The sequence below is a fragment of the Echiichthys vipera genome (assembly GCF_963691815.1).
Source record: "Echiichthys vipera genome assembly, chromosome: 5".
Lineage (NCBI taxonomy): Eukaryota > Metazoa > Chordata > Actinopteri > Perciformes > Trachinidae > Echiichthys > Echiichthys vipera.
The window spans coordinates 18,486,719-18,499,252 of record NC_139830.1 but is presented as its reverse complement, the minus strand read 5'-3'; the positions used below and the strand labels follow the sequence as shown (position 1 = coordinate 18,499,252).

The window sequence follows — 12,534 nt, the reverse complement described above, 5'->3', positions numbered from 1 at the left end:
TTTAGTGTTCTGTAAGCTGTAAGCTCTTTCCTTGACTTTGTTAAAGCCTTGTGTCAAAGTTTTTACCTTTTATTCTGGTTTCTGATTCTCAACAGTTGTATTCATATGGTAACTTGTTACTGTGGATTCGTTCATGTAGTCACTTCATGGTATTTTGCCTTTTATTAGCTTTTAAAAATGAAGGAAATTTGAAGAAGGATTTTTTTGAAAGACATTTATTCAGGCACACAAAGCCAGCCCCGGGGTCCTTGAGTCCTGCGTGACGTCATTACAGTCGTCACCCAGCCTCCCTCGGTCCTCGGTGGGGAAAACGTGGAGGGCTTTACTTCACGTGTTGAGGATTTACCATTTAAATAACTTTTGTGAGTTTTGTCATCACTCGTTTGGTTGATATTGTGTGATAGTTTCTTTACGGATATCTTTTAGAATCATAAGTCAAACTAATTTAGCCTCTAATGCTAACTGTGTGATACTACATACAGAGCATCGGCTAGCATTAACTACAGAGCTTGCACTGTATCTTTTTTAATAACATGAGTCTTCGTAGCTGTTAAATTATTTCTGAATATGAGCTTTATCAGCCTTAGTATTGTAACATTGACCTGCTGTTAGAAAAAAAAACCGTTAGTAGGCTTGTTGTTACACAGTGCTGGCTAACATGTAACATTAGCACTGTTGCTACTGTCCAAACTGTGGCAGTTAAATCTATCATGTTTCTGTCCCCAGAGATCACAAACATCCTCTGAATTACACTGACACGTTGACAACAATGGAGTACATGCAAGCTCCTGCCACAAGCAGCCAGGGGAATATGTAAGTAAACAAATATCTAGTATTGTTTTTATGTTTCTAATCCTAATGATGATCAGAATAATAGTTATTCACTTTTTACATGCAAAGTCACAGTTCGTCACATGATAAAAATTGTTTAAATAAGACGCAAACAGTGAAATGAGCAAGCAAAAAATAAATACCACTGATATAAAAGTAAAAAGACTTAAAACACAACATTACTAACTTGAGACAAAGCTATTTTTAACATGTGAAATGTCAGAGCTTTACATTTGCTCTGTAACTCAGCAACTAATAGAAGTTTTCTGTAATATCAGCAACAATGGCCTTTTGACAAAGCCATAGACATCTAATTGTTCATTGTGATGATTCATGATCTCATGTAAAAGTTTTTCTTTACAGCATGTTAAAGTGATCTGAAATCAGTGACTGCTAGAAAGAGGGAAGGAAACACAATCAAATAAAGTGCCGTATGCTTTGGGAAATGATCAGCAATAATGTAATGTCTCCTTTACTGAATAGTCTAAAACTCACAAAACATATTTTTTATTCGACCCGAGGGTATAAAATGAAACATAAATTATTTATTTCACTGAGTTTTACCAATAATGTCTTTCTCCTCCCCAGCCTGTGCTGTACCTGTGGCGTCCCCATTCCTCCCAACCCAGCCAACATGTGTGTAGCCTGCCTGCGTACTGAGGTGGACATCTCGGAGGGAATCCCCAAGCAAGTTACAGTGAACTTCTGCAAGCAATGTGAAAGGTTTGTTTCATGTCTCATCTCTTCTTTCTTTTCTTTTTTTACATTTTGATACACAGATAATAGCATTGGGCCTAATTCACCAATCATTCTTAAGAATACACTAACACAACAATTGAAGAGCACATTTGAGTGCTGACATGTTTAACAATTGGTTATTCCATTATTTTCAATTAAAGAGTTGTATAATATAGGATTTAAATTACAATATTATTTTTGGCATTTGTAATATTTATGTAATATATTTTAAATGAAATAAACACTACCCAAAGTAGATGTGTTTTTGTTTTTACCGCCAACTACACTGTCACACTTCATAAATGCTGAACTACCCCTTTAAGAAGAAATTGTTATCAGATGTTGGTGAATAAGTCCTACTGTTTCACTAGAAAACATTTACAGGTGCAAAAATATTATATATAATATAATTTTGTTGGGAAAATTGAGGCTTCAATGAACATCTTCTTTCATGCAGGTACTTGCAGCCTCCGGCCAGTTGGGTGCAGTGTGCCCTAGAGTCCAGGGAACTGCTGGCCCTTTGCCTGAAAAAAATTAAGAGCTCTATGACCAAAGTAAGTATAATTCTTACTTTTGCTGGGCAGTATACTATTACTAATTTTACAGTATGAATTTTTCACATACTGCCACATTGCATAGCCACCAAGAGTGCTACAGTCTCTCTTTCCCTCTAACTAGTCAAGGCAGGTGGCTGCCCACCATAAGCCAGGTCGGTTCTACGTACCTGCCTGTTAAAGGGACGTTTTTATACCTATTCTATATGTAAAGTGGCTTTAGATAACTTAAATTATTATTTGGCCTTATGAATAATATTTAATTTAATGAGAGTATTATGAGGGGCTCTTTAAGAACTGCATACCCATTATATTTGTGGTTATACCTTTACAACACAATAATTAATATCCCACAACTAACTCTCTTTAACAGTAAGTAAAACACAATGGCTAATTTGTGACACAAACTATTTGTAACACTAATAATTGTATGTTTACAAATTTACAATGCAGTCTTTCATGCTGGGTAACGGATGCTAGCTAGCCAAGTAGCGCTACAGTCTGATAACAGCTAGGAGCGTTCAAGAAAAGAAAGAGAGAGCGGAAATGCATCCGAGAAACTTGTGCCCAAGAGAGGAGCTGTCCTGCTCTGAAAAATCAGACGTAGCCACTGTTGTTGTCGGTGGTGCTAACACCAGCAGCTTAATGTTACATTTTTTTATGGGGGTGTGCAGAGGCAACTAATTTCAGTGACCTATTAGTTTGGACATTATATAATACAATGGTGCCTAGTACAAAATGCTGGCCTCAAACATAACCATTAAATTGAATTAACACCTTAACCACAGTTTAAATAAAAATAAATATTCACTATTCTTTTTTTTTTATTCATTTCATTTATTTTATATAGCGCTTTTCAGAGACCCAAAGTCGCTTACAAAGTAGGACAGGTAATATATAGGCGATAAACAACAGAAGACAAGGATGACAAGGATGACAGGGAAGCAAGGCGAAGGGGGCATTGGGTAATGGTGATACAGACAAATAGCCAGAAACAGGTACAACAATAGAGGTGGGGGGATGGATTGAAGAGCAGTGGGGGGGGGGGAGAAGAAGAATTACTTTATTTATCCCGCAACGGGGAAATGGAATTTTTTCACTCTTATTATTAATCATGTTACACACACAGGCCCGAAATACACACATGCACAGACAGGACCTATACATGCAATTAAGGAGAGATGTTAGAGCGAGGGGGCTGCCAGTGACCAGCGCCCCGAGCAGTTGGGGGTTCAGTGCCTTGCTCAACAGCACCCCGGCAGTGCCCAGGAGATTAACTGACACCTCTCCAGCCACCAGTCCACGCTCCATACATGGTCCACACAGGGACTTGAACCAGCAACCCTCCAGTTCCCAGCCAAGTCACCTATGGACCGAGCTACTGCTGCCCCAACTATTATAGTAGTCCTTGCAGGATTGCATTATCATAATGTGTATTCAACTTATCATAATGTTATGCACCATGTCCACCACAGTTCTTGTGAAAACACCAGCAGGGCTCCTGCTTCACTTCTCTCCTCACAGGTGCGTCTCATTGATGCTGGCTTCCTGTGGACAGAACCACACTCCAAAAGGATTAAGATGAAAGTGACCATCCAGAAAGAGGTAAGAAAACAGAGTGGAATTGATAAGTGTGGGAGGGTGACATTCAAACTAACGGATTAAAACTGACCTGAGATAGGCCACGTTTTCATCTAAAGGTTATCTGGGTTATTTTTCAAGGTAGTAATTGGCAGCAAGCACAGTTTGTTTGAAGTTAAAAACATATTGGTTAATATATGTCAAAAATATATTGTGAAGGTGTAACACATGTAATTAGTATAAGTGTCATTGAGATAAACTCTTATACAGGAGTCGTCTGTTCTTGAAAGAGTTATGTGTATTTAAGAGAAGTGAGGTTCTGCTAGTGGCTGTCATCTCATCTCGTTGACCTTTAGTGAGAACCTGAGCCCTGTGCTTAATCAGGGCCAATTCTTTTGTTTGTGCTGTTGGAGGCTCTGTATAATAGTGTGTCCAGATCCCTCGGGTCAGATGTATCTAAATGGCAACATGGAAGCATGTTAGTTTTTTCCCAGAAGTGGAATGACCTACAGAGTTTTTGCCACGGTTTTCAGTTAGAGCAAACGGTGTAACTTGTTGCTGCCTTTGCCTCTTCAGGTGATGAACGGTGCTATCCTACAGCAGGTGTTTGTGGTTGAGTTTGTCATCCAGTACCAGATGTGCGACGACTGCCACCGCGTGGAAGCCAAGGACTTCTGGAAGGCTGTGGTTCAAGTTAGGCAGAAGGTTGGAGTCTTTGATTTAATGACCTATCCTATAAATAGATATTTGTTTCCTCATTTTGGCAATTCTATGGTACCTGAACTCTAGTCACATTTTAATCCTTGGAGAAATATTTTTCAATACACTGCGCATGCTATATGCTTAGTTTAAGGAATCATTTTTTGATTAGTGGAAACATTTAAAGCAGTTTTATTATGTCAAATGGTATATTCTGTGATTCTGGTAGTCCACGTAGCAAAGGGGCTTGAAACACTGCTCAGTGCAGGGATGTAAATTGATACCAAAAGGCTACAAAGGCTGCTCAATTGCATGTTTGCTTCTACACCCCTTAATTGTGACCCTGTATTTCACTCTCATTAAAATGTTTATTTTGGTTCCTGTCATTTCTCCATTTTAAGTGTTCCCGGTTTACGCTTTCATGTCACAATCTTGTTATTATGTGTTAATTTAGCAATTGCATGCAAAAAGCTGAAGCGGTGTTTGTGGGGTTTTATGTAAAACAAACTTAGCTCTAGGTATATGACAGGATAAAGAACAGTTAATCCTAGGGTTGCACTTTTTCCTTTATCACTGATGTGTGGAGGTTAAGCAAGCTTGGCCACAGTGCCACAAAGATTTATGAGATGATAACCCAGGCCTGGCAAATTCAGTACAATTTTAGATTAAAACCTTCAGCCTCTGTTACCACTTACCTAAGATAGGATACCCTCAGTGAACTTGGCGCCTTCTGCAGCTACTTCACAAAAGCCAGTCACTTCTCTTCACTGAAAGGCATTTACTGTGAAGCAACCATACAGGAAGTTAGGAATTAGCAACATTTCTCAGCAGAGGCACGCCTCTTCCCAACTACACTTTTTAGTGGAAGTAAAATATCAATACATCCTCCGGTCCTGAAGGTTCTGGTTAGTTTCATAACAATGAATGTTTAAATAAGTGGAGCTGTAAGGATCTGTATAAATGATGATGATGATGATAAAATATAAAATGATAAAAATGTATTTCTTTTTGCAGACCCTTCATAAAAAGACATTCTACTATCTGGAGCAGCTGATCCTCAAGCACAAACTCCACCAGAATGCCCTCAACATCAAAGAAATCCATGGTAGATATATGACATGTTTTATAGATTTTTGTATCTATTTTTTTAGTATGATAGAATACATATTTCTAAAGAGAGGGGCCTGATCTATTCCTCAGGGCTACTAATCGGATTACACACTGAAAAGTGGGAAACTTGTCTGATTCGTCACCAGCGTAACTAATGTGGATTAGAACTGAGCAGAACATAATGATGTGTCGAGTGTTAATTACCTCGTACCAGACAGCAAGCCATGCATGCATATCCCTGGCACCAATCAGTCCGTACAGCTGTGCCCGTGTGGGCCTCAGAGCAGGGCGTGCGTCGTGCATCTAATCAGTGTGCTGTAATCAGAGCAGGCATGCCATACCAGATTCCTGCTATGCAAGCTTGATTCATACCCTATTTAGAGATGCTAGCTGCTACATCTCACACACACACACACACACTCACACACACACACACACACACACACACACACTCACACTCACACTCACACTCACACTCACATGCTGTGCAATGAGTGACAGCTCAGCAGCAGCTCTCTGTGCTCTCGGACCATACTGCGAAGTGGAGATTTGGCTGATGGTGTAATTTAAATCATCTACTTATCTCGGCAGGACTTAAAAAGCTTTATGAAGCTTATAACACATGGCTGCCACATTTTTTCCCATCTTCATCTGTGCGCGCACGTGCGTGTGTGGTTTCCAAGCATATGTGTTCTCCAGTGTTGATGACATAAAGCGTGCCTGTGATTAATTTATTTGTCGGAGGTGTTTGATGGTATTTTCCTTTTTTTTTCTCTCTCAGAGGGGATTGATTTCTACTATGGCTCCAAGCAGCACGCTCAGAAGATGGTTGACTTCCTCCAGTGCACCGTGCCCTGCAGGTGAGCAACACCTCAGTCTGTGTCTATGAAAACATTGTCCTCATGAGGCTCAGTATTAGAACATAATTACCCTTTTGTTTAAATGCTAACCACATAGAAGATTCAAACTGATTTTGACTGCCTACTGACTTCCAGTCTTTATCCAATAATATGAACAGTTATGAGCAAATGTGTCACAGAGGAACAGAAATTTGCTAGTAGGCGATGTGTAACAATCTCTGAAGTGAATGAATGTCCTCAAAATAAACAGCAAACAAATAGGCAAAAATAACGTTTTGGTGTAAATTCTGTGTGCTCGTGTCACACAGTAAAAAGCTGACAGTGTTGTTTTTCTGGATGAACATGTACAATTGCGATTTGATCCATATTTAAGGGAATGATATTTTTTACATTATTAATCTCATTTTTATTGAAAAACATTATGGTATGACTTTTGCGGAGCATTTTCTGCCAAACAGATATTTTTTTTTCAGTCTGTAGAATGTGATGTGTTGGCCAGGAAAATGTCAATGAATTTCTCAGCTCCGTTGACATGACCTTCAACAGTAAGACTTTGCTGTGTCTCTGAATGACATCTGATGGTGATGAGGTCATAATCATAATTATGATGATGATAATAATAATAATAATGATGATGAATAATAATACTTTCTTTTCTATTTTAAAGGTCAAAGACATCCCAGCGTCTCATTTCTCACGACATCCACTCAAACACATTCAACTATAAGAGCACCTTCTCTATGGAGATTGTACCTGTCTGCAAGGTGATTTTTTGTTGTTGTTTTTTAGTAATTCAGTAGTTTTTATTGTTTCTCTTTTCAAACAGGACAATTCAACGCATCAAATGAATCATGGCTATGTACAGCCCAGTCCAGACCAATGATTCGCAACGCGCCAAAATTGTTTTAGGATGTTGCATGTGAATGTTGCAACCGGCTAATGTTGTCACCTGGGATTCAATTGCCAGCAGCTGGTTTTAGAACGTTAGACACGTCATGTTTCAACAGCCAATTAAGTCTTAGCAAAGTCCGCTGGTCAAGTCACTGACAAACCTCCATTGTCATTTATATTTTATAATGCTACAAATTATATCAGCTATGAAAAAAGCCTGAAAAGTCAGAAGTTAGTACAGAAGCACAGAGAGGTGTTGCTATGGGGATGATACATCGTCTCACCTTGTCTCACTGTTGTAAACTTGAAGGTTTCAGAATGTTGCAGACCTGCACATTGCAAGAAGATGCAAGTTTCAACTTGCCGCGAATCTTTGGTCTGAACTGGGCTTAAGAGCTGAGGGAAAGGACACATTACAGTACAAAAAGGGCAAATTGATGGATTATTGAGTGTCACATGATAGATAGATAGTAGTTAGAAGTTTGAGCCGATATCCTATTAAACATGCAAAGGTCTCATACCCCTTTAACAAAGGAGTTGTAATTCCCCCACTTAGTATAATCCACCTGGTCGGTAAGTCTAAAAGAGGAACTCTCATGTGCTGCATTTGTTTTTCATTTAAGTTTGATTTTGTTTCACACAAATGATCCACTGTTGGAGCTGACACACCAGAGCTGTTGTATTTCTTGACTCGCCACTCTGGGACCTTCAGGCCTCAGTTTGACCCTGTTATGTCTGGATTTGTGTGGTTGCCAGGACAACGTGGTGTGCCTTTCACCAAGGCTGGCGCAGAGCCTGGGGAACATGGGTCAAGTGTGTGTGTGCGCCCGGGTCACCAGCACCATCCACCTCATCGATCCCAACACCCTGCAGAGTGAGTATTTCTACTCAGTATTGTGAGCTCTATGTAAAGGCATCATGAAAGACCTGCGTTACATCTTTCCAAAGCTTTCTATTCTCACTAATAAAATATTAGCCCAATGTTAATTGCAGTACAGTACACTGGGGAGAGAATACTTTCTTAACTGTAGTGCTGAAACAATTAGTCAATAAACATAGTATTTTGACAACATTGATTTATCATTTAAGGCATTTGTCAAAATATATTTTGAAATGTCCAAAACAGTCTCTGGTTCAGTTTCGTTTAGTTTTTTTAAATCAACAAGTATTTGAAGACAAGACAAGCAAAGTGAGTTTTTCATAATTTTTTTGCCATTTGCTCAAGTTCAATTCATTCATGCTAACTAACATTATCGATTAATGTGGAAATTATTTTTGAATTATTCAATCAATCGTTTTGTCAGAACTATGTCTTCAAATGTCATACTTTTTTAGATAATTTAAGACTTGTATTGGCATTTCATCTTGATAAATAACTTTAGAAGTCAAATGATTATGATTTTGTTGGTTGACTAAATTGTTTCACTTCTACCCTTTCTTACCGTCTTGTTGTATTTAAGGATTTACAAGTTGTGCATATTTATATATTTGTGTCTTTGAGTGTTCAACAAGAAACATAATTTCCTGTATGTTACCATGGTGATATAAGCGAGCCGTTGCTTGAGTGAAACCCTTCTCTGCTGCTCTAAACTGACCCCAGTCTGCAGAACACATGTTTGTCTCAGCCGTCTCACTCAACAGCTTCCTTCTGCTCCCAGTCACGGCATGCCACAAGACACACTCACAAAAAGTCTTATACATGCTGTCATAGCCAAGTCAGCTTATTTGGATCAATTGTCTAATCAGCACAAGAATGCTGACAACGAGCACCGATGTGTTTCCTCTGTATCTGCTGTAATCACTCATCTCGTGGGAGGCTGAGATGCTCCGTTGCAGAATTCTGACATTTTGTTAGCGTCGCACACGTTTTTAATTACTCTTCAAAGAGAGGCTATTTTTGTTGCAGAAAGTTTTTGAGCAGCCTGAATAGCTGAAACAGCCTCCAGGCAAAGCTCTGTTCGGCAGATTTGGGCCACAGTAGGCAATTCACTTAAGTATTAAAAATATTTGTGTTGTTTGTCTGCTTCAGTTTACTTTTAATATAGAAGAAGACGAAACACATCGCTCTGTCTGGTTTATTTCAAATATATACTGAAAACATATTGATCGATGCATCAAATTCATAGCATTTTAGTAGCTACTGTATGTGACTTTTAGATAGTTTAGAGAGTTTCAAAAACAATGAAATGTGTCAAAAGTGACTGGTTTCTTAAAAAGCTGTTTGTGAAATACTGGTTGATGAAATGCATGTGATTTATCTCATTTTGTAACAGTCCAAGTAAATATGAAAAGGTGCTTTATGATTAGTGCTTATGTTTTTGACTGCCTGCTCTAATGACTTGTTAATTATCAGAGTAGACCTGTCATTTATTGATCTCTAACTCACTAGTTGCCGAGGTGGATGGGAACACATTCTGGCGCAACCCCTTCAGCAGTCTCTGTCACCCACGTCAACTGGAGGAGTTTATCGTTATGGATACTGACATCATCAGAAACCAGAAGCTAGGTGCTGGAGCCGGCATGAGGTCCAATAAGGTGAGGGTGGGTTTGTGTGTGTTGTTGCAGAATAGATTGCATTAAGGGGGAACATTGCTTTTCTCTCTGAAGCAAAATCAATAGTGAAGCATTACATTAGCTCTGAGTCTGTATGCAGGATTCAAGCCAAAATGAAAGGAACACACACAAGTGTTTGTTTGGATGGTACAGGCGAAGAAGTTTGTAGGGAGACTGTTCGCTCTCTCTTTCTGAATGGTGCATGAGTATCGATGCAACTGTCTGAACAAACATGAGGAAAAGAACAAGATACAACATTTATATCTCCCTGTGTGTGCATTTGTGCGTGTGTTACAGCACACCCTGGCTGAGGTGTGGGTCCAGAAGACATCCGAAATGGACACCAGTCAGCAGTATCACTGCCGCACATTCCTGGGCCACCTACTCAACATTGGCGACCTGGTGATGGGGTGAGTATCCGGTATAGACGAGGAGTTCAGATGTTGCTCAGGTCGATCAGTAAAGACTGAACGCAGGCTGTGAGATTTACACTTCATGACACATTTACTTCTCTCACTACAGATTTGACTTTGCCAATTCCAACATCAACGATGAGTACTTGAATAAGATGAACCCTCAACGCGTTCCCGATGTGGTAAGACTCCTCTCCTTTGAGTCAACATCAGCTTCCATGATTCCTTTAAGTAACTTTTGTCGACTTGAACAACATTGACCTCTAGTGGTGATATTAAATACTGACTGTCATTGATCACATCCTTAGAAAAACAGTACATTGAGGCATAGCATCACATAAGAAAAGTATGTAGTCAATCTGTTGTGGGGGTTTAGTTTGTACACCTTGAATGTGGACTCTAAGGTGCTGATCAAGAAGAGCTACGACCGCAGCAAGAGGGTAAAGCGCAGGAACTGGAAACTGCAGGAGCTGGAGAGAGACCGTGAAGGCATGGACACAGACGACGAGAGGTAGGAGAGTAGTGCTTAGTTTCTGAATTCTCTTGAAGAGCGTGAATTAAGGTTTAAAGAATATTTCCTTGCAATCAGTTTGTCCTTTTTTTAAAGTGCTGTCTGGGGGTCTTAATCTCTTATTATTACCTGGTCATCTTTAAAGGATAAGGCTTGTAATAATCTATATTAAAAGGGCCAAATGCTTTGCTATAACAGCTTTTTTCAGCAAATTTTATTTACAAAGACCTAAATGGGGGGATTATTTTCAGACAGTCAGAGTAATGCATATTTGGTGCTCTAGTGAGAGCAGAATGGTGTTTTTTTTATAATATCAGGGGGCTTTTAGGGCATATATTTGCCCCATAGAGCAAATATGAAAAATTGTCTCAAACTGGTGGAAAATAGTAAAATCCATGTCCAAGTTTATGCCATGAGCATTAAGACAGGGGTTATTAACAAGCGCATCAACAAGGGTTAAAGTTTGTTTTTGGCACAAACGTCCCCCGCAAAGAAAATAAGGGTTAACACCTGAAACCTGAAATAGTGACTAAAGACATGACGTTATTTTGGTTAGTCAGTTTGAAAATGTGCCAAGAATGCCAAGTATCCTTTAAATATTTTCTTTCTAATGTTTTGCCACATGGGATTTTTTTTAAACTTTCATTTCTGTCTTCAGACAATACCAGGACTTCTTGGAGGACCTGGAGGAGGATGAGGCTCTGAGGAAGAACGTTAACATCTACCGAGGTGAGCAGCCGGACACTGCAGACTTTCCACTGCACCAGTATCCCCAGAGACTTCAGCCCTTCTGTTGATATGTTTGCTTCCACTCTTGCAGCTGAAATAGTTAATTTACTTTCCATGTGTGCCAATGACTGCTAAAGCTGCCAATAGGTCTAATGCAAGTCTATAGTATTGGATAGTTAATAAATACAGGTTGTTTTTTGAATTTCAGATGCTTCAAAGATCCCGGTGGAGAGCGACACTGATGATGATGGAGCACCACGTGTCTCCCTGATGGAGATGCTGGAGGAGCTCAGCCTCACGGATGCAACAGGAGAGGAGGGTGCCGACATGATGACAGAATAGCCCGTCACCACCCTGACACTGACAGCTATCTGTCAGGTCTGCTAATGATACAGTGATACAGTTACACACACAGCTGAACTGTCAGCAGATTTAGGACTGATTGAAGTATATTTCATACAGAAAAAATCTACAGCTCATCAGACTGTTGCAACCCATAAACTGTGGGTTATAATAGTGCCACTTAGTAACAAATCTGTTTCTAATGTTCTCTTTTCTCCCTTTGTCATGTATTATTTTGAAATTATGTGGAAACGGGAGCTTCTAATTCACTTTATCAAAATAAATATTTGTCCTAATGCACGCTTTTCATAAAAATTTTCACTTTGTGTATTTAGAAGACACTAGCAGGGAGCCAAATCCATGCTACATACTTATTCTATACGATAAGTTCTTATTGTCATAGATATTACACAATACGTGTTACTGAGGGTTGTGATAAAGGACTGTATAAATTGTAGTTTGGCTGATCCTGATCTCTAGCTTTGCCCCAGGTGTGTCCGTCAAAACACAAATGCTGACAACTCATCTTGGTTTTGATTGTTGAATAAGCTCATGCAACAGTACGGTACATGGGCATAGGTTTGTGTAAGTGGTTCTGCCCAGAAAAAGGCAAAACACATCATCAAGCCCACATTACATACACAAACGTATACTGACGTGCACCTTTTAATATTTGTAATAAACACACATCTTTCAGTATATTATATGCAGTGAATATGCAG

The 12,534-nt window shown here is 39.3% G+C and overlaps 1 protein-coding gene across 1 annotated transcript; it reads left to right on the top strand.

Moving 5' to 3' along the window:
* The first annotated feature begins 263 nt into the window (after positions 1–263).
* nmd3 (NMD3 ribosome export adaptor) lies at positions 264–12,132 on the top strand. Its single transcript, XM_083913407.1, has 16 exons — positions 264–362; positions 727–813; positions 1,420–1,554; positions 2,027–2,123; positions 3,648–3,728; positions 4,281–4,409; positions 5,418–5,508; positions 6,295–6,373; positions 7,041–7,137; positions 8,021–8,138; positions 9,654–9,799; positions 10,115–10,227; positions 10,340–10,412; positions 10,635–10,741; positions 11,400–11,470; positions 11,679–12,132. Exons 2-16 carry the CDS (start codon positions 770–772, stop codon positions 11,810–11,812), a joined length of 1,515 nt encoding a protein of 504 aa, XP_083769533.1. The 5' UTR covers positions 264–362; positions 727–769; the 3' UTR covers positions 11,813–12,132.
* Positions 12,133–12,534: the final 402 nt, after the last annotated feature.

What these genes read in the sequence shown, in the direction of transcription:
- nmd3 (XM_083913407.1), top strand. Translation starts at nt 770, where the DNA reads ATGGAGTACATGCAAGCTCCTGCCACAAGCAGCCAGGGGAATAT. An exon ending in ACAAGCAGCCAGGGGAATAT is followed by an intron (nt 814 to 1,419) that starts GTAAGTAAACAA and finishes TCTCCTCCCCAG; the next exon opens with CCTGTGCTGTACCTGTGGCG. An exon ending in TTCTGCAAGCAATGTGAAAG is followed by an intron (nt 1,555 to 2,026) that starts GTTTGTTTCATG and finishes TCTTTCATGCAG; the next exon opens with GTACTTGCAGCCTCCGGCCA.